The sequence below is a fragment of the Elephas maximus genome, chromosome 12 (genome assembly GCF_024166365.1).
Source record: "Elephas maximus indicus isolate mEleMax1 chromosome 12, mEleMax1 primary haplotype, whole genome shotgun sequence".
Lineage (NCBI taxonomy): Eukaryota > Metazoa > Chordata > Mammalia > Proboscidea > Elephantidae > Elephas > Elephas maximus.
The window spans coordinates 76241414-76263897 of NC_064830.1; the positions used below are offsets into that span (position 1 = coordinate 76241414).

The 22484-nt window shown below is 44.6% G+C and overlaps 1 protein-coding gene across 1 annotated transcript in view; it reads left to right on the top strand.

Annotated features, from left to right (window-relative positions):
- Nucleotides 1-1617: 1617 nt before the first annotated feature.
- NDE1 (nudE neurodevelopment protein 1) overlaps nucleotides 1618-22484 on the top strand; it is a 39531-nt gene continuing 18664 nt past the window's right edge. The window contains exons 1-4 of the mRNA XM_049904152.1: nucleotides 1618-1685; nucleotides 11040-11167; nucleotides 13535-13688; nucleotides 18238-18386. Of these exons, the coding sequence (XP_049760109.1) occupies nucleotides 11082-11167; nucleotides 13535-13688; nucleotides 18238-18386 (389 nt within the window). The 5' untranslated portion in view covers nucleotides 1618-1685; nucleotides 11040-11081. The remainder of the gene's footprint in view (nucleotides 1686-11039; nucleotides 11168-13534; nucleotides 13689-18237; nucleotides 18387-22484) is intronic.

The following is a 22484-nucleotide window of genomic DNA, read 5'->3' on the forward strand; positions in this document are numbered from 1 at the left end:
GCAGAGGGATTCTATGAGTGTGGCAGGAGACCTCCGAGTAGCTAAGATCTCTTTGTAGCATAGTGGTGAATGTGGATATAGAAGTCTAACAGGCCCAGTTTTGAAGCCTGATTCTGCTATTCACTAATTGTGAGCCTTTAGACAGCTCATTCAAACTTCCTGCACCTTTGTTTTCTCATCTTTAAAACAGGAACAATGAAAGTGCTTTCCTGAAGTTATCATCTAGGTCTCAACTCCATGGTCACCCCCCAGAGAGGCCTTCCCTGACCATTCTTTCTGAAGTGACCCCCAACCACTTTCTATCACATGACTTTGCTTTACTGACAGCACTTATTAACATCTGAAACTACATTTTGTATTTGCTGGTTTAGTGTCTTTCTCTCTTATCAATATAAGCCTGTGGAGGACAGGCATTCGGACTTACTACTTATTTGCCATGCCTTGTACATAAACCCATTGCCATCAAGTCGATTCCCATTCATAGTGACATTACAGGTCAGAGTAGAACTGCCCCATTCGGCTTCAAAGGAGCAGCTGGTGGATTTAAACTGCTGACCTTTTGGTTAGCAGCCAAATGCTTAACCACTGCGCTACCAGAGCTCTTTTGTACATAAATCTGTTGCTGTCAAGCTGAGTTGATTCTGATTCATAGTGATCCTATAGGACAAAGTAGAACTGCTCCATAGGGTTTCCAAGGAGCGCCTGGTGGATTGGAACTGAAACCTTTGGTTAGCAGAACTCTTGACCACTACACCACCAGGGTTTCTTTCCCCTTTGCACATAAGTACTCAATAAATATTCAAACAATACATTGCTGCAAAAACTAAATGAGAAAACCATTTTAAGTTAGCATCGGGCCTGATACACACGTTAGATGCTGTCCTGCAGAGCCACTGGGTGGGTTCAAACTGCTAACCTTCTAGTTAGCAGCCAAGCACTTAAGCGCTGCACCACCAGGGCTCCTTCATGATAGGATTCCACCTCATAGGGTTGTGCAGAGGACTAAATGAGTTAACAGCATAAAACGTTTAAGAGTGCCTGGCATATTAAAAAAAAAAAAAAAACTGGCATATAGAATAATATATTTGTGAAGTAAATGATCATGAGGTGGGAAGGGCAGTGTCACAGAAAGGTTAAGTAACTTGCAGAGCCAGAAGAAAACCCCTCCAAAACTAAATTTGGCTACCTGTGATGAAAATAAAGATGCTGAATACTTTATTTTGGTTGAAAAGGGGTGGGAAGGCCTTGGGCTTTTGATTAGTCTAAGCGGCCTGGATTCTTGTCTTTCGCTCCCACCCAGGAAAGCTGCAAGAACAGCCGGTTCCCCGAAAGGAAAATGCAATAGGTGTCAAGAATAAGACCGCCTTTTCCCAGAAGCTCGTGGCCCGCATGCCCGATTCCGTGCCCCAGGCGTGCGTGGAGCAGTCTAGAGCAACTCGAAGAGCCCCCGAACCTCCCAAGACTCCTCGCGTCCGAGACCGCCGCGTGGCCACGCCGCGCACCGGGAGCTGGGAAAAAGTTTCCAAACGGCGCTGCTCGGCGCTGATTGGCAGAGGCGGACGCGGTTCCGTGGCGCGGCAGCCAATGGGAGCCGCCTGCCGCGAGAGTCGGGGCGGGGGCGGTGGCCCCAGCCCCAGCCGCACCGCCCTTCTCAGGCGCCGCCGGGTCCTTGCCTCCCGAGCCGGGTAAGTGCGGAGCCGTCTTCGGACCAGGTTGTGGCCTCCCAGGGGCCGCCACCTGCCTCCGGGAAACTCTTTTGCCGCGTCCCGGCGTGTGCCCGCGCTCTGCGGACCCATGGCCACCGCCTTGCAGGGACGCAGACGCGCCCCTCACTTAGCGCCTCACTTCCCCTGCCTCCCGCTGGTCCATGGGCGCTAGTCTCGAAAATGGGGCTTCCCTGGCGCCTCCCTTCCTAACTTTGCGCCTTCCCACCCTTTGTCCTTCGCGCCCGGCTCTTTGCCCTTGCCAACTTTTTTCTCCCCCACTCTGCAGCGCTCCCCTCCCTCCTTGACGTCCTCCGTCATTTCGCCTTCTCGACCCAAAACCCACTCTCCGGCTCCGTCCCTCTTTCACTCGGTCCCCTCTCCGCTCAGGCTCCCCTTGTCTCTTTTCTCACTCCATTTTCTGCCCTTCACTCCCCGCTAACCCTTCTTCTCTGCTTGCTCTTACCCCTGCCGCCCCCAGGCCCCCTCATTCCTTCGCGTCCTGCGCTGCCTGCTTCCGCACCTACTTCCCACCCTGTTCCATCCCCCGATCAGGCTGCTTTCCAGACACCTTCCTCCTCCCCTGCGCCTCCCTCTCTTCGGCGCCGTGTTTGCAACAGTCCCCTCTGCTTTTCTCAGATCTCAGCTGCAGGACGGTTCAGATTTCCCTGACAGCAGTTTGGGGAAGGATTGGATAAGGGATGAAAAACACTTACTCTACAGTTCGAATGCGGTGGCTGGGCTTACCTGCCTCTCTGAGGTCATGGGAAACTTCGCCATCACCTTAGCACCGCTTTTTGGGAAGCTACACTATCTTCTCCAGTTATCTCTGGTCCCCTGCCTCCTGAGGGCCTGCATGCCCCTGATTTATTTGTCCAGGGTTTGTACCAGGGTGTGCCTGTTTTCTACTTTTAGTCCGAGGCTCCTTTTAACTTCTTTTCTTTAGAAGTGGCCTTTGCAGTGTGTGCTGGGCTGAGTTTTGTCATTTTCGATGCTAGTTTTGTCCGTCAGTGTATTCTGGGATAGGATGGCATTTTAAGACATGGGTAGGGTGCTTTGAAGAGTAATTGGATCTCAGCTATTCCCAGAGTCTCTGGTTAGCTTTCCACCTCCAACCACTTTGGTATCCAACCAGTTTTGAAACTTCAGTCCTCTCTTGGATACCCATGATCCATAACCCCTGAAATCTCAGGGGCCTATGATTTGTATATTTTATCCCTTTTTGGGTGATAGTTCTTTAACCTACCTTATTCCGTTAGGATGTTATTTTTGTTTTGGAAGTGTGTTCTTTTGCCCCAGAACATGTGAGCCAGGGAGATTACACCCCCTTTCTTCACAGGATTATTTCCTAGCATGAGCACTTCTGTTTTCAGAAAGTTTGTGTTGGCAGCTCACCAAGTACTGTAATGTAGACGCTTTTTTCCCCTACCTTTTTCAGCAGTCCGTAGCACTTAGTAGGTGTTTGAGAAATGTTTGTAAAGGGATGGAGGGGGGATCACAGGAAAATTTTTTTCCTTGGCATTTTGCTTCAATAGAATAACATTATTGTGGCTACTGTTTTTCCCCCTCAAGTGTAAGCTTATTAAAATTTCAAAAGCAATATATATTTACTATAAAGAACAGTTTATACAGTGGAGAAGTGTGTCAGGTACAAGTTCTCATCTCGTTGCTCGCTTTGTCCCCGTTCTGTTGTGTCCTTCCAGACCATTTTCTATTTGTGTATACAGCAAGGGAGATAGATTTGTAACCAAAAGGGATAATACCTTACAACTTAGTTTTTTCTTTTCTTAACATATTATGAGTTTTCTTCCATATTAAAGCCAAAAAAACCAAACCCATTGCCATAGGGTCAGTTCCAACTCATAGCACCCTGTTGGACAGGGTAGAACAGCCCCATAGGGTTTCCATAGAGTGGCTGGTAGATTGGAACTGCCAGCCTTTTGGTTAGCAGCCAAACTCTTAACCACTGCACCACCAGGGCTCTTCTTCCATGGTAACCCATTGCCTTTGAGTCTATTCCAACTCAGCGACCCTGTAGGATAGAGTAGAACTGGCCCATAGGATTTCCAAGGAGTGCCTGGTAGATTTGAACTGCTGACTGTTTGGTTAGCAGACATGGTTCTTAACCACTATGCCACCAGGGTTTCTTTTTTTCCATATTAGTAGGTAATAATTGTTCTTTCTCATGACTAGGTGGTTTCCCAATCAGGGGTTTTATCAGTCCTCTGTCGACATTGAGGTCTCTCCAGTTTTCTACTTCAGTGATTGATGCTGCACATCCTTGAGCATGTGTCCTTGCATGCCTGCCAACGTTTTTTTGCTAGGTAGGTCATAGTAGACTTTGAAAGCACAAAGCCAGAAGCCAGACTTGCTGACTCTTGAATTTGCTTCATTGATGTCACTTCTGCAAAATGCAAAGTCCACATCATGGCGAAGTTGTTGGAGCATGTGCTGACATTTGGCAACTTCTTTCTTGCCTTCCATTTCCCTCAGGCTCTTCCATTTATTTGATTGGGAGGATATGGGGTTGGGGTGGAGAAGGGTGCTGAATTAATTCCTGCTGGGTTATACGTTTGTATTGCTCCTGACCAGCTGTGCTGGCTCTCTTCACCCAGAGAAAAGCTGAAAGAGATTGCTTTGTTTTCTCTAGTGTTTTGAAATTGGAGGCGTGTGTCTCAGGTGTGTTGTTAGATACACTTTCCTGTTAGGTTTTATCATCGTATGTTGTTGGCTGCCCTTGAGTGGTCCCTGACTCATGGTGACCCCATGCATAAGGGGATTGGACGGTAGGGTTTTCCTTGGCTGATTTTTAAAACATGCAAAAGAAAAAAAATATTGAAACATTTTTGTAGGAGGTGTAGATGTAATTTATGCAAAATAGGTACTTTTTGAACCACTTGGTCCCAATTTGTTGTTCTTCCTTGCCTGCTGTAGTAGGTATATTTGAGGTCCTTCACTCCAATTTAGGAAAGCTGCGAGAACAGCCCATCAGATTTGTCCACAGAGCTGCTGGGGCATGATGGCATGAAGGGTGTATTGAGAACACAGGTGAGGAGAACAGATGCCAGTAGGGGCTCTGCAGATAAAATACGTACATGCAGCATCCCTTTTTGAGATAACAAAAACCAAGCCCATTGCCATCGAGTCAGTTCCGACTCATAGCTACCCTACAGGACAGAGTAGAACTGCCCCAGAGGGTTTCCAAGGCTGTAATCTTTATGGGCAGACCCTGATGGTGTAGTGGTTTAGAGCTAAGGCTGCTGACCAAAAGGTCAGCAATTCAGATTTACCAGGCGTTTTTTTTTTTTTTTTTCCTTGGAAACCTGTCGGGCAGCTCTGCTCTGTCCCTTAGGGTTGCTATGTGTCATAACCAACTCGACAGCAATGGGTTTGGTTTTTAATCTTTACAGAAGCAGAGTGCCACATCTTTCTCCCGCTGATCAGCTGGTGGGTTCGAACAGCCGACCTTTCAATTAGCAGACAAGCACTTAACCACTGTGCTGCTAGAGCTTCTTTTTGAGAGGGTGTAAAAACTGTACGCTGACCAAGCGATACCTTCCTTTTAAAAGACTGCAAACTAGCGAGTGTGAGCTCCAGTCATTTGGTTTGCAACACTGGGAAGACCTTGGACTTGAATTCATAGACCCCTGTGTCTTGGGTTCTGGTTTGCCTGTGCTGTTTATTTGCACTGATGAGGGCATACGGTGCTGTGCTTCTAAGAAACTGAGCGATTGCCTTGCCTGCCTGTAGCCCTTACAGTTGAATGGCTTAAAGAGGATAATGTTTGAAAACACTATTAAATGCTCAGCACACAGAAATAGAAGATGATGTTGAAATTCAGTTAGACTGGAAGAAGGGATTGTTTTCAAGTAATCTTGTCTGGTTTCTGAGACAGAGCTGTGCATGCTAGAACTTTTTGAGATATTTTCAAATGGCAGAGGGAAAAATCTTAAATTTTTGAGATTGCTTTTTCTTGACAAACTAAGATACAGCTATTACTTCTTTGCCGCTAGCATATTTTTTTCTCTGCCCCAAGGGCTGTTTTCAAAATGCAAGGGTTTTAGGTTTAAATGTCATGCCTGTGGTTTTTGTCCTTTGGTTGAAGGAGTAAAAGATCGAGCAGGCTGTAAGTCCAGGTCTCTGCTTAGTTTTTTCCCAGTCCCTGAAGCCCAAAACCAGATCTTTCCCCTCAGCCTGGTTGTAATTAGAGCCTCTCCCAAATGGATGCACTTCCAAAAACATCTGATTCATTTCTTTCCTGAGGATTGAGTTTTAAACCTCACTGGCTAAGATAACGGTGTTTTAAGAAACTCTTTCTAAAGGTCGGAGCCCTGGTGGTGCAGTGGTTAAAAGCTACGGCTGCTAACAATAAGGTCTAACAAAAAGATTGGCAGTTGGGATCCACCAGCTAGCTGCTCCTTGGAAACCCTATGGGATAGTTCTTTTCTGTTCCATAGGGCCACTGTGAGTCAAAATTGCCTTGACGGCAATGGATTTTTTCTAAAGGTTACCTGTCGTAAATGTCGGTAGCATGAGGGCTGTTAAACTCCAGTAACCCTACCAGATATTCCCTGTCATGTACACACGGGAGAGGGGAACTCCTGACATGGTGTCCTCCTCCAACCCTTTCTCATTAACAAGGTATCACTCAGGTGCCAGGGGAGAAGGAGGAGTCACTGTCCTAGCTTTCTCCATTAGTTCTCTCTTATAAGCGTCTTAAAGATTTACAGATATAAACCAACCTTCTGAGGGTCTCTTTCCTCAGGCCCTCCTTCCTGCCCTTCCTTGACCTCACAAACCGTTTTACCTAGTAAACAATCTTTATCTTGCCCTGCTTTCATTTGGAGCCCTGGTGGCACAGTGGTTAAGAGCTCAGCTGCTAACCAAAAGGTCGGCAGTTCGAATCCACTGTCCACTCCTTTGAAACTCAACAGGGCAGTTCTACGCTGTCCTATAGGGTCTCTGTGAGTTGGACTCGACTGCAGTGGGTTTGGTTTTCATTTACTCAAGCCTTTGGGGACAGTGGTGGTTCAGTGGAAGAATTCTTGGCCTTTCCTGTGGGAGACCTGGGTTCGATTCCCGGCCAATGCACCTTATGCTCACCTACCACCTGTCAGTGGAGGCTTGCTTGCATGTTGCTATGATGCCGAACAAGTTTCAGTGGAGCTTCCAGGTTAAGATTAACTAGGAAGGAAGGCCTGATGATCTGCTTCTGAAAATCAGCCAGTGAATACTCTGTGGGCCACAACAGTCTGCTCCGCAACTGATCATGAGAATGGTGCAGGACCAGGCGATGTTTTCTTTCCGTTGTGCATGGGGCCGCCATGAGTTGGGGGCTGACTTGATTGTGGCTAACAATAACAACAGGCGCTTACTGAGTGCTTTTTTTATGCCAAGTACTGTTCTAGGTATTAGGGATGAAAGAGATAAGACAGAGAAGGTCCCTCTACCCAGAAACTTACGTTCCAGTGGGGAAGATAAAAACAAAACTCATAAAGTGGTGAAATAGTATGAAGTTCTTTGAATAAAACACAACAGTTTTAATGTGATAACGAAGGGCTGGCGAGGGTATTAGATAGGATATTCAAATAAGATCTCTTTGGGGAAGACATCTCAGCTGAGATCTGAGTGGCAGGAGACCTGCTGGGCAAAGATCTGGAGAAAGAGCATTCCAGGCAGAGACGACAGCAAGTGCAAAGGCCCTGAGGTAGGAGCAAGCTTAGTGTGTTCACGAAACAACAAAGGCAGTGTGGCTGCAGCATAAGCAAGTGAGGGACAGCAGGGTAGGAAATGTTTGGAGAAGTAGGCAGGGGACTGATTATGTAGGATCTTGTACATGATCTTTTCCCAAACCTCCGGAGAAGTCAGCCTACATGTATCATTCCCAATTCCTCATCCTATGTACACTGACTGCCTCCCATCCCACATGGTTGAGACTGTCCTCAATAGGTTCACCAATGTCTTAATGGCCACACAGTGCTTGTTAACAGTTGCATGGGCCCTGGGGTCCTGACACTATAGAAATGGGTCTGGTGACTCATTAGAGCTTATGGCTTGATCAGGGGGTACTAGGCCTAGGTGTCCCCCTGCCCCTCACTGTGTTCATTACTACTGTTGACACTCTAGGTACTCTGCCCTTTACTTTCACCGAACAAGATCATTCACTCCGTATTAGGATTTTCTTGTGGAAGAAATCCAACTTTAACTGGTGTAACCAGGAAAGAGAATTGATTAGCTCTTATAGTCTTAAAACAGCTCCCAGATCTAGGGGATGGTGCCAGGTCCATTTGAACCCCAGGGAATACGAGTAGGGTGGGGTCCCCTAAGGGAGTATTGGGGTGCTATTACAGAAGATAGAAGAATGAATGCTAGACAAGAAAAATCAACAAATCAACAGCTAGAAAGCGTCTCTGCTTTGATAAAACTTTCAGTGAAACTGTTCCCCAGAATGGACAAGTGGATGGTGAAATGGCATATTTTCTCAGAATTAGGGAAGGGAGAAAAATTAGGAGAGAAAATGTGAATACAGGTACTAACAAATGTTGCGCTACCAAGTACTGAGCTTAGTAGGTGGTGCTGGTTGTTAGTTGCCTTGAGTGGCTTCCCGCTCAAGGCAACTCTCTATCAGTGATCCGGAAGTGGGTGATTGTGTCTGTGTTGACACTAATGTTTTTGTCCTAGTTTGCATTTTTAACCAAAAATACAACTTCTTAAAAACTGTTGGTTACATCTTGCGAAGTGATGTGTTATGGTCATTTTTTAGTCCTCATGGGTATGCACAGACTGCAGGCTCCTTTGAGGAGAGGGAAGGACCCTGGCGATGTCTCATTTGGGTCCTATGAGTCAGAATCGACTTGATAACAATGGGTATAATGACCTTTTGACAGGCGCAGAGCCTCAAAAAAAGAAAACTCAGAAAATGAGTTATTACATCCAGATAGTATCTATCTGCAGGGAGTCTACAAACCATTAGCCCAGCTGTTAATAGAAATTTGCTTCCCTAACCTCTGCTCTGCAACATCTCAAAGGCCACAGCAGCCCAAGGCCCTTACAACCTACCCTCTGGCTACTGCCTGATCTGTCCCTTCTCTTCTCACACTGAGTTCTCCAAAATTCTATCTACTTCTTCTTCCTCACTTCCCAGTTACACCTCCACCCAGGTTATTTCTCCCCTCCGCTTTTGAAAAGATGCTTGTTCAGATCACCAAACCAAAACCCAAACCCATTGCCATGGAGTCATTTCTCACTCATACCAACCCTACAGAACAGGATAGAACTGCCCCGTAGGATTTCCAAGGCTGTCATCTTTACAGAAGCAGACTGCCACATCTTTCTCCCTTGGAGCAGCTGGTGGGTTGAAACTGCCAAGCTTTCAGTTAGCAGCCAAGCTCTTAACCATGTGCCACCAGGGCTTTTCTCAGATCACCAGTGACCGACATTTCCCCAAGTCTCATGGATATTTTCCAGTCCTTATCTTACCAGTTTATCAGTTGCATCTGTCTCCTGGAAGCTCCCAGAGGAGTTTACTCTTCCTGGTTCTCATCTCTCTCACTCTCTTTCTTCTTTGCTCCTTTCATTGCTGTCTTTCTCTGCCCACCTTTCAAATATTGCCATTCCTCACAGTTCCTTAAATTAGTTTTCTTTTGATTCTCAAATGTTCCATCACTAAACTTAGGACTCCCAAATTTGTATTGCTAGACAGGACTTCACCCGGGAGTTTCAGATCAAATATTGCATCTGGAAGTGCCATCGGCATGTCACACTAAAAATGTCCAAAACTGGGTTCATTATCTTCCCCTCGTTGGCTTCCTTCTGGTATTCTTCAGCCCTGGTGATGGGGATGGTGGTGGCACCCAGTGACCTAAACTACAAACCCAGGAGATGCCCTTGCTTCTTTTTTGTCCTTCTGCCCCGAAATGTAATATGTCACCAAATCCTGGTAGTTTTGTCTCCTAAATACTCTTGGAATCCATTTCTCCTGCGTCCATCCTCATTCCCACTTGCTAATTCAGGCCACTTTTCCTTCCTTCATTGGATTACTGCAAAAGCCTTAAGCCTTGTCCCTCCCCTGCCCAGCCAGGGCTTCCAGGGTGAACTACGGCAGCAGAGCCCAGCGTGTCACGCTCCTCAAAATTTTCCAATGGCTCCCCATTGCTGCATAGTTCCTCAGTGTGTCAGACAGGCCTTCGTTGATTTAGCCCCTCTGTTTTAACCTGGTCAGCCTTGTCTCTTTCCCCTCCCCTCCTCAACTTTAAACCCAGGCATGCCAGGCTCCCCCTACAAGCCTGACTGCTGTCCTTTCTCCCTCTGCCTAGCATTCTCTTTCCCCACCTTTCACCTGCCTGAGCCTTCACATTCATTAGGCTGCAGCTCAGGCATCCCTCTCATCTAGGAAATCTTCCTTGACTTTTAGGTTGAGCTCAGAAAACCAAAAACCAACCTATTGCTGTTGAGCCAATTCTGACTCTTGGCCACCCCATGTGTACAGAGTCAAATCGCACTCCATAGGGTTTTCAAGGCTGCGACCTTTCAGAAGCAGGCCACCTGGCTTTTCTTTTGAAGCACCTCTAGGTGAGTTCGAACAGCAAAGCTTTCGGTTAGTAGTCCAGTGCTTAACCATTTGTACCATGCAGGGACTCACATAGGTTGAGTTCAGGACTGCTTGGTACCCCATGAGGTGATGGAAATGTTTACTTTCATTGTTGTCATGGTTTCTCAGGTGTGTACATATGCTAAACCTCGTCAAGTTGTACGTTCTAAATATGTGCAGTTTACTGTATGTCAGCCTCCTCTGCGTATTCCTGTCGCTGCACTCACCATGTAGTTTTATAATAATTCGCACTGTTATTCATATCTCCCCCACCAGTCTGAGAGCTCACTTGCAGGGAGGAAGAACCTTGGAGATATCTTACTTGGATCCCTGGGCTTTATGGTAGTTGCTCAATAAGCATTTGTGGAGCGGTGTGTACAGAAGCTTTGATATTGATCCATGGGTTGTAACAGGTGGTGGGCTGTGTTTTGTTTGGGTTTGGTTTTAGCTTTTTGGCAATGTTTTATCATTTAATCTAGCATAAAATTTGGGGATTTTTTTTTTTTCCATTAAAGATCAACTATGTAGCATAGTAGTTAAGCGCTCAGCTGCTAACTGAAAGGTCGGCAGTTTGAACCCACCAGCCGCTCTGCTGGAGAAAGATGTAGCAGTCTGTTACCAGAAAGTTTACAGCCTTGGAAACTCTATAGGGTAGTTCTACACTGTCCTCTAGGGTCACTATGATTTGGAATTGGCTCGACAGCAACAGGTTTTTTGGGTAATAATTTTAAAATCTCTTCTCCTAGACACCATGCCACAGGAACAGTAGATCTCTTCCCTGTTTCACAATGGAGGACTCCGGAAAGAAGACTTTCAGCTCTGAGGAGGAAGAAGCTAACTACTGGAAAGATCTGGCTATGACCTACAAGCAGAGGTCAGTTCTCCAAAGTTCACTCTGCCTTTTCTTCCTGTAATGATAGCAGCAGCTGTTAACCTGGGCACTGTGCAGGGCTTAACATACGGTCTCAGTTAATCTCACAACCTCCCATGAAGAAACTGTTATCACCCCATTTTATAGAGATGAGGAAACCATGCCCAAGGTCACAAAGCCGGAAAGTGGCAGAGCTGGAATTTGAACTCCAAAGCCTGTGCTCCTAGCCATGGTGCTATGCTGCCTCCCATCTTATTTTCCGGTAGGGTTTTGTCAGTTCCCAGATTCCATATCTGGTCAGTCCTTAGTGTACGGGGAAAGAACTTCTCCCTGTGCCTAGCAAGACAAATGGTGCTGGAACGGAACAACTGCAGCTGGTGTGTCGGTGCGCATACCTGGGAGTAGTGGGTTTGTGTATTCAGCGTTGTTTCCTTTGATCTCTCATGGACTCTGTAATCTCTACAGGAAGGTCTTATGCCAGTCCTTCTAATTGCTTTATATTTAGTCTGACTTACAGATAATTAGTATTTTTTAAAAAATGACCCTTGAATTATTATTTATTTTCGGGGGAAAAAATCAGGTTATTTTTATCTTGAAAAGAAAGGTAAGTTGGGGTGGTCTGTCAATAGTCTAGATGAATATTGTGGTATATTTATACAGTTGAATTCTGTACAGCAATAAAATGAATTGAGTAGCATGGCCGGATCTCAGAAAACAATGTCGAGTGAAAGAAACCAGATATGAGAAGAATATATAGAATATGATTGCATTGATCTAAATTCCAAAGTGACAAAGGATCAATAGACTGCAACTACCACAACCTCCACCAGACTGAGTCCAGTATAGCTAGTTAGTGCCCGGCTACCACCACTGACTGCTTTGGTCGGGATCACAATAGAGGGTCCTGGACAGAGCTGGAGAAAATTCTAACTCACAAAAAAGACCAGACTTACTGGCCTGACAGAGACTGGAGAAACCCCGAGAGTATGGCCCCCAGACACCCCTTTAGCTCAGTAATGAAGTCACTTCTGAGGTTCACCCTTTAGCCAAAGATTGGACAAGCCCATAAAATAAAACGAGACTAAAGGGGCACACCAGCCCAGGGACAAGGACTAGAAGGCAGGAGGGGACAGGAAAGCTGGTAACAGGGAACCCAGGATTGAGAAGGGAGAATGTTGACATGTTGTGGGATCGTTAACCAATATCATGAAACATTGTGTGTACCAACTGTTTAATGAGAATCTAGTTTGTTTGTAAACCTTCATCTAAAGTAAATAAAAAAAAAATCGCAAAATAAGCAAAACTCAACCATGTTGTTCAGGGATGTGCACAGACTTAGTAAAACTGAAGAAGGAAAAAAAACAAACTGAGGAGATGATTGTCTCCAAAGTCAGGACGAAGGTCATCTCTGGTGTGGGGAGGGGTTGTTAGCAGGGACTGGCTCAAAAAATGACCCTTGGATTTTAAGGATCGACAAACTAAAAATGGTTTCTGTATACTTTTCTTGTCATTTCATTTAAGCGAGGTCATGTAGTATTTGTCCCTTTGTGATTGACTTATTCCACTCAGCGTAATGTCTTTGAGATTCATCCATGTTTTAGTATGTATCTGGACTTCATTTGTTTTGGTTTTTTCATGGCTGAGTTGTATTCCCTTTTTTTAGAAGAACATAATCCATTCAACAATTTCTACATGTACATTTCAATGACATTGGTTACATTCTACTTAAAAAAAAAACTAGAAACAAAGGCTTGGGATGGGGTGGCAGATTCTCGTGATATAATAAGTGAACATTTAGATTATTTCTGGAGATTTAATTATAAATAGGGAGTTCTGGGATGGTGCAAATGATTATGCACTTGGCTGCTAGCCAAAAAGATTGGAGGTCCAAGTCCACCCAGAGGTACCTTGAAAGAAAGTCCTGGCAATCTGCTTTTGGAAAATCAGCCATTGAAAACCCTATAGAGCACAGTTTTACTCTAACACACATTGGGTTGCCATAAGTTGGAATCAACGGCAACTGGTTTTTTACTAATAAATAAATCTGCAGAGGATGCAAAATCCAAAGTGTGTTTAGTACATATTGGGCTCAAAAAGTATATGTTGAATGAATAAATGAATAGTGAATCAGCTAAGAAATGGCTTTGGAGTCAGGCAAAACTGGGGTTAGGTCCCAACTCTTCTTCCTACTGCTTGTGTGACCTTTAGACAAGTCAGTCGTCTTGCCTAAGCCTCATCTTCTCATCTGTAAAATGGCGATGATAGCTTCAGCCTGGTAGTTGAATGAAGAGATGATTCACATTAGAGGCACGTTACCCAGCACACCTAAGCGCTCAGTAAATGATTTTATGTTTGGGAATTCTGCTGTAGGGCAGAGAATACTCAAGAAGAACTGCGAGAATTCCAAGAGGGAAGCAGAGAGTATGAAGCTGAATTGGAGACACAGCTGCAACAAATCGAAACCAGAAACAGGGACCTCCTGTCAGAAAATAACCGCCTCCGCATGGAGCTAGAAACTATCAAGGTGAGGGGACAGAAGGCAGTGGACTCAGTCGGAGACAGGCTTCCGTCGTGGACGTGCACTGTGGGGTTGGACAGAGCTCTGCAGAGGAAGGCATTATGCTGCTGGGCTCACTCCCACCTGCAGGGTGATGGGTGGAGGTGGGAGCTGGGCTCATGAGAAGGAAGTCACGCACGTGTCCCTGCAGCCTTGGTTTGTCTGTGACAGTTCCACAAGACAAGTGGAAGGCAAGCATTTTCAGAGTATGGAATGTCACTAGAATTGTTGATAGTTGTAATGTCCAGAGTTACTCTGCCTTGTATGGTTGCCCCTAGTCACGTGTGGCTTTTTAAACTGAAATTTAATTAAAATTAAATTAAAAGTTTTGTTCCTCAGTTGCAGTAGCCATGTTTTAGGTGCTCAGTAGCCACATGTGGCTAGTGGGTATCATCATGGGACAGGGGCTATAGAAAAAAACATTTCCATTATTGCAGGAAGTGCCGTCAGACAGTGCTGGTCTAGAGCCGGTTTCTCAACATTTATTCACATTTGTGGTTGGTGCATTCGTCACTTAGGGGGCCATTTTGTGCATTATAAGATGTTTGATAGCATCCCTAGCTTCTACCCACTAGATGCCAATAGCACCCCATATCCCAGTTCTGGCAACCAGAAATGCTTCCAGACATTGTCAAGTTATCTGGAGAACCACTGCTCTGAAGGTAAAGCCTGGGCCTTTTGTACGCTCTCTAAGGTTTAGCAGCTGATCACTGAGCAACACTGCACACTAGAGAACATGGCTCTCAGCCTTGCTCCTGCTAGGAGCACCTGGCCAGCTTCAGGACCATCAGATGTGTCTGAGTCTCCCCTCCCCCATTCTGATTCTCAGGAAGTCTGGGTGGGGCCCTGGCACAGTCCGAATGTCTCTTTTTTATTTTTCAAACAAAGCTCCCGGGTGACTTTTGATGTGCAGCTGGGGGAAAGAGCCAGGGCCCTACAGTGTGTCCCTGGGGCTGGGTGTGGCAGAAATGCTACAGGAGCCGTGGGAAGACAGACCTAAAACAACATAATAGGAAATGGGGCTAAATTACATAGTCCTAACCTGAGTCCTTCAGAGAGAGCGAGCTGCCTGGCTTGGGGAAGGCTTCATGGAGGAGATGGAGGGGACTGGAGCTGGTGTGTGAAAGTGAGGGGGGTGTATGTGAGGGGGGAGCAGCAGTTCGGTGCATGAGATTGAAGAATTAATTTGGACCGGTCTCAGACATGGACAGGAAAGAGTGCTCAGTGGACCTTGGGAGCCGGGTTTCACTAATGCACGGGAAGACGTGGGACCAGCAGAAGAATTGAGGATTGGGAGGTGGAGAGGGGCAAAGAAAAACCTGGAAAGCCAAACAGTGGCTTTCAGACCTGATGCTGTAGACCAGCATTCACAAACTGACCATCCGCAGGTCATTCTGGCCCGTAGACCTTATTTGCCTGGTCTGTAGTAGATTTTCTTTTCCACATTTTATTATGAGAGTTTTCAAACACACAGTAGAGTTTTACCGTGAATGCCTGTATATCCACCCCTCGGCTTCATCATTACTGTACTTATATTTTTTTTATATGTCTATCCATCCTTCAATCCATCATTCTTTCTGGATGCATTTCAAAATAAATGTGTGTGTTGCTGTTAGCTGCTGTTGAGACATCTGTATAAAACCAAAAACCAAACCCACTCCCGTCGAGTCGATTCTGACTCATAGGAACCCTATAGGACAGAGTAGAATTGCCCCACAGAGTTTCCGAGGAGTGCCTGGTGAATTTGAACTGCCTGCCTCTTGGTTAGCAGCTGTAGCACTTAACCACTATGCCTCCAGGGTTTCCAGACATCTGTATAATCCCCTTAAATACTTCAGCCTAAGTAAGTAAAGTGAAATTTTTTTTTTTCCTACTTACTTCAGCCTACCTGTCCTTAGTGCACTGGTTAGTTTTTTCTTTTGATAGTAAAATTTACACCTTTAGGTTTTTTTTTTAATTAATATTTAGTATCAACATTTAAAAGTCATGAGGTTTCCTGTAAAAATCTGCATTTCTGACTTCCCTTGAGAATTGGAAGAGCTGGCCCCACCAGACGGCAGTCTTCCTCAGCAACGCTATGTTGCATAGTGATTGCTTAGAGCACATGTCCTTTCGTTTGCCACAGCCCCCACTGGCCCCACCCTCCTTCACCTCCCTGACATTGTGGCTGCTGACAGCCCCTTGCTGTACTTATCCTAAGACCTGGCTGGCTTCACTCACCTTGTCAGCCTGACCCCTGCAGGCACTAGAATTTGACCCTGCATTTTATGGGCCATGAGGAATCCTAGGTCCCATATTGAGAGGACTCAGTGATGGAAAGCTGTGTGGAAGGAAGGTTAGTGGTGTGAATGACAGCTTGGAGTGGATAGGACGCCCTTAATAGATGCTGAATAAGTGTCAGGCAATTACTAAGTAATTAACTGCTTCAAGCTTGAACCCTAAAGAAGACCTCCATTACAGCCATATGACAGATGTGTGCAGCCCAGAGCAAAGAGCAGGGGGGAAGAAATATCTTGGAACGAAGAGTATACTGCCACCAGCACATATTTGTCAGTCACCTAAGAGGAATGTGTTCAGCTGAAATAGACTTCATGACAACTGGCCTATTCATCACCAGTTGAATAAGAAAGCTTGTAAGGAATCAAACAGAGCATCTATTGATGCTTCCGTCAGCTGACAGCTTAGTATAATTAGCCCCAAATGAAAGCACAACATTTCAGCAACAGCTTTTCATGTCCCCAAGTTGAAAGGGGATCATTTGAGTCCATGTGCAGGCCAAGAAGCCCGTTAACTGCATCCTCTTGGAACCTGCATTTAAATTTAGGTTGATGGTCTAGGAGCCTGTACTCTGTTTTATTTGGAGATGCCCCCAAATCAAGGGTGCGAGGTGATGACAGCCACACCTGGGAGTTTGCTGTGCAGCCGGCCTGGCTGGTCGGCCCCTGCTTTCCCTAGTGGAGATGCTCTGCTCACAGCCAGGAGACTAAGTGCCAGCAGGGACCCAGCAGCCTGGGGGTGTGGGATGGCCTCCTGTACTCACCATGTCAGTAATCCACTTGTTCTTGAATGCTCTTTCACGATGGCTGTCACCACGCCTCTCTGGCCTAGCCACCATGACATCACCCCAGTGCATCCAGACTGTTTGTAGCAACAGCTTTGTTTACATGGTGCAGGAAAGAAGAGGTTGCCTTTTTTTTTTTTTTTAACTTTCAAATTATACCCTCAGCCTTTCCTGTGGGAAGTGAGTTTTCTTTTGCATTTGTAGACTCTAGGAAAGGTGTTTGATGAAGCAAAGTAATTTGAAAGAAGAGCAGGAGCAGAATCGAGAGACTGTATTTCCAATACCTATGTGGCCTGAATGGGAATGGTTTTGGAACAGGTTAGCATAATTGCTTTAAGAGCGCGGGCTCAGGTGGCTGGGGTTTGATCTTAGTTGAGTCATTTGCTAGCAGTTCACTTTGGACTCACTGAGCAACCTAGCCTAGTTTCCACATCTCTGAAGAGGAATTAAATGAGATTACAGATGTAGTGGAATTTAGCTCGGAGGCAGGCACAGAGTAAGCATTCGGTAAATGTTAGCTGCAACAGTTGGGCAACCACAAATTGTTGAGAAGCCATAGGGATTATTCCTGGCCTTTGGAAAGTACTATTCAAATTACGCTAAGTTTCCTTCGGTAATAAGTTTCTTCCCCCGTTTTTTTTTTTTTTTTTTAAATAACCCAGAGGTCAAAAAGTTCCTTATAAATCCCCTGTGTTGTGAGGGACTATCCTGAATCAAAAACAGCAGCTGTCAAACTGAGCACGTGAGGTACAAGCAACCAAAGTCTTTGTAACTCAGTGATAATCGTGTGCAGTCCATCATTACTGCCGTCACTGATGAGGCCTAGAGAGACATATGTGGCTTTCCTTGGCTGGATTCTTGCTGCAAGTGACAGAAACTGACTCTGGATACATAAGCAAAATGATCTAATGAAGATTGTTGGGTGCTTCCTGAGTTACCCAGAGGCTGTGGAGACCAGGGTTTGGAATGGGCATGAAAGAAGGTGCTGGGAGAGAGGCCAGAAGCGTGCAGGACACGTAGTTGGAACAGGTGGTCAGGATGAGACTGCTTTGAATGACTGCCACCTGTTATCCCTTCATCTTCGCCTGCCACTCACTAGAGATTCTGAGTCTGAGGAGAGAAGGTTCTGTTGACTAACCTTAGGCTTGCTTCCTGGCTGTGGCAGGCGGCCAAGAGAGGAAGTCTGGGGGCTCCTCAGCATGTGTGTTGGAGGAGTAGCCCCATAAAGACTCACCAGTGAGGGAGAGAGAAATCCCCTAAAGAAATGAGGGTGCTGGTGGAGTATGTGTGTGGGTGGGAGCCACGGACGCTCAGTGGCTAAAACTGACGAATGTCCACAACAGCAGGAGGGTATAAGCTCCAGGATTAACCTTGAGTAAGGAGATGATGGGGAAGAGAGAAACACAGCTCCTCAGAGTCTGAAATCATTCACTCAGTGTTGCTTTTGTCTTTTAGGAGAAGTTTGAAATGCAACATTCTGAAGGCTACCGGCAGATCTCAGCCTTGGAGGATGACCTTGCACAGACAAAAGCAATTAAAGACCAGTTGCAGAAATATATCAGAGAGCTGGAGCAAGCCAATGATGACTTGGAGAGAGCAAAACGGTGCGTTGGGAAGGAGAAAACTGGTTTTATTATGTTATTGTTGCTGAGAGTATACACAGGAAAACATACACCAATTCAACAGTTTCTACTTGTACAATTCAGTGACATTGATTACATTCTTTGAGTTGTGTACCCATTCTCACCCTCCTTTTCTGAGCTTTTCTTCCCCCAGTAAGATAAACTCACTGCCCCCCTACAGTTCCTGTCTAAACTTTCAAGTTGTTTTTGTCAGTTTGATCCCATATAGGTAGATCTTAAAAAGCACGATGCTCAGGGTCAACATTCTTTACTAGGTAAGCTAAACTATTGTTTGGTTTTAAGAAAACTTCAGGGAATATTTTTGGTTTGTTTTAAAGGTTATCTCAGGGCAGTTTTGGAGCATTTTGTCTCTCCTCTTTGCCCCGTGACTAGGTACCTATGTTGAGTATAGAGAATCCAGCAGCGAGCAGACAAACCAGTGTCCTTATGAAGCTTATGTGGGGAAATGAACAATAGGCAAGTAAGTGCTAGAAGTCCAGGGTGCTATGGGGCATGTAATAGCTTGGCTGTTAGTAGGAGAATGTCAAGCAAGGCTTCCCAGAGTAAATGCTAGTTAGGCTGAGGCCAGAGGGGGGATGAATAGGCATTATCCTGGGGAAAAGTAGGTGGTGAGAGCATTCCAGACAGAAGGAAGCGCACGTGCTAAGCCCCTGAGGCAGGAAGGAAAGAAGCATGTTCAAGGAACAGTATTTCTTAAACTGATGTTCTGTGGTTTAGCAAAGTCATATTGATAGCTAACATTTATTGAATAATTACTCTGAGCCAGGCACTTAAAAAAAATCATAGGTAATGTTTTATTTATATATGAATTGTGTACAGCGAAAGGCACAGATCTTATGTGTCCAGTTCCGTGAGTTTTGACAAGTGCATACGTTCATGTTTCCCATACTTGCGTCGAGATACGCGGAACATTTTCATTGTCCCTGAAGTTCCTTGTATTATTTTTCTAGTGGTCGCTTTAGGGATTACAGTTTATGGTCAATCCTCACTCTTTGTGAATTCTGTGCATGTGACTTCCCCTACTTGCTAAAATGCATGCGTAACCCCCAGGTCAGTACTCCAGTGCTTTCGCTGTCATTCACAACATGCACAGAGCTGTGAAAAACAGTTGCTTGACGAACTTTCCCAGCTGAAGTCAAACACAGCAACACTCTGCCTTCTTCTTGTCTCAGCTCTCCGTCTGTAAACAAGTGTCCTTTTTGCAGTTTATTTAGTGCCATGGGTTTCTCGCTTTTGTGCATTTTGTTGGTGATTTCTGCTCAAAATGGCCCCCAGGCTTAGTACTGAAGTGCTATCCTGGTGTTCTTAAGCACAAGAAGGCTGTGGTGTGCTTTATGGAGAAAATGTGCGTGTTCGAGAAACTTCATTCAGGCCTGAGTTAAAGTGCTGCAGGCCGTGAGTTCAGTGTTAATGAATCAGCAGTAGATACTAGATAAGGCTTCTTAAAACAGAAGCTCACATAAAACAGAGTTATGTATTGATCGCTAGATGAAAAGGTTGTGACCACAGGCTCACAGGGACCTAGCCAGTATTTCCCCTAACACCAATGAATGGTTCAGTACTTTCTAATTCAGTATTCCAGGCAATGTTTTAGAAAACTACTGCCAATAACGAGAATCTACGGTACATCCTCAAATTTTCAGTCTACTTAGTGTTTAGTGTTGTTTCATTTCTTGCAAACCATAACAGCCTTTCAACCTTATGTTTTCGTTTACCATCTCCATCCTGTGCTCTGGTTGTCAGTGTGTGTACAAATGCTGTGAACTCCACAATGTATTTTTTGCTTTAAGAAGTTGTGTGCGTTTTAATGAAATTAAGAGGGTAAAATGATAGCCTTCTGTATTTGTCCACATATTTACCGTTTCTGGTACTTTCCCTTCCTGATGGCCCAGATGTCCATCTGGTATCATTTCCCTTCAGCTTGAAGAACTTCCTTTAGTGTTTCTTGTGCAGGTCTGCTGGCAATTAATTCTTAGTTTTTTTTAATCTGAAGATTTCTTTGTCTTTATGCTTTTTTTTTTTTTGTGCCAGTTCAACTTTTTATAGGTGTACAGCTTAGAGTAATTACAATCATATGCTGTACAGGCCTACTCTTAATCAATGTGATTTTTTCCATCACTGTTAACTCCTTTTCCCCTTCTCTACTGCCCCTGGTAACCACTAATAAACTTTGGTCTCTGTACATTTGCCTTTTCTTGTCTTCTTATATAAGTGAGAGCATACAATATTTGTCCTTTTGTGATTGGCTTATTTCGCTCAGCATAATGGCTTCAAGTTCCAACCATACTTTAGCATGTACCAAGACTTCGTTTCTCCTACTGGCTAAGTAGTATTCCCATTGTATATATGTACCACATATCGTTTACCCATTCATCTGTTGATGGACATTTAGGTTATTTCCACCTTTTAGCTATAGTGAAAGTGCTGCAGTGAACACTGGTGTACAAGTCCCTTTTTGAGTCTGTTTTGAAGTCTTTTGGGTATATACCTAGGAGTGGAATTGCTGGGTCATATGGTAGTGGCGAAGTGGTTAAGTGTTACGGCTGCTAACCAAAAGGTCGGCACTTTGGATCCACCAGACGCTCCTTGGAAACTCTGTGGGGCAGTTCTTCTCTGTCTTACAGGGTTGCTATGAGTTGGAATCAACTCGATGGCAACGGTTTGGCTTTTACGGTAGTTCTGTTTTTAGTTTTTTGAGGACCTGCCACACTGTTTTCCACAAAGGCTGTACCGTTTGGTATTTCTACCAGCAGTTGATAAACATTCCAATTTCCCCACATTCTCACCAACATTTGTTGTATTCTGGGTTTTTAAAAAAATTTTTTAATCTTAGTCATCCTACTGGGAGTGAAATGCTATCTCACTGTGGTTTTGATTTGCATCTCTCTGATGGCTAATGACATTGAGCATCTTTTCATGTATTTGGTGGCTATTTGGATGTCGTCTTTGGTGAAATGCCTGTTCAAGTCCTTTGCCCATTTTATGATTGGGTTGCCTTTTTTGTTGCTAAACTGTTGAAGTTTTATATGTATTTTGTTTATTAAATTCTTGTTGGATATATGGTTTCCAAAAATATTCTTCCTGTTGGTAGCTTGTCTTTTCTCTTTTTTTGGTGAACAAAAGTTTTTAATTTTTATGAGGTCCCATTTATTTACTGTTTGTGCTTTTGTTATTAGATGATCCATTGCCTTTATTTTTAAAAAATATTTTCACTGGATGTAGAATTCTGGATTGACAGTTATTCTTTCTTTCAGCACTTTAATGATGTGGTTCCATTGTCTACTGGTCTTCTTGTTTCTGATCAGAGGTTAGTGCTCATTTGACTAGTCATTCTCCTGTATGTAATGGCTGCTCTAAACATTTTCTCTTTAGTTTTGGTTTTCTGCAGTTCCATTATGATTTGTCAGATGTGGTATTTGTATTTATCTTGATAGGGATTTGCCGAGCTTCCTTCTTGAGTGTGTTTGTCTTTCACCAGATTTAACTTTGATCATTATTTCTTCAAGTATTTTTTCTGCCCTATTCTCTCCTTTCCTTCTGGGACACCAGTTACACACATTAGTCCTCATGCCACAAAAAAGGCTGGGCAATCTTTTTCTGTAAAGATTACAGCCAAGAAAACCCTATGGAGAAGTTCTACTATGTAATACATGGAGTTGCCATGAGTCGGAATCAACTTGATGGCAGTGGGTTTGGTTTTGGTTTTTAGTTGATGGATTTTCTGTTCTTTCCATTCTTTTGCAATGATTAACTTTGCTTTAATGAGTGTCATACCCTAGCTCAGGTGTATGTCTGTAGAATAAACTCCCAGAAGTGAGATTGCTGAGTCAAAGGATATGTGCATATGCGATGTTGATAATTAAAGCTGAATAGCTCTCTGTATGTTTGTACCAGTTTATGTTCCCATTAGCTATGTATGTGAGTCCTTGTTTTCATGTAGCCCCATTAACACATTAATTTCAAACTTTGGATCTCTGGCAGTCTAATAGGTGAGAAATAGGTGCATTTCTGAATTGAGAGTGGCCCTGAGCTCTGTTTATATATTTAAGATCTGTTTTA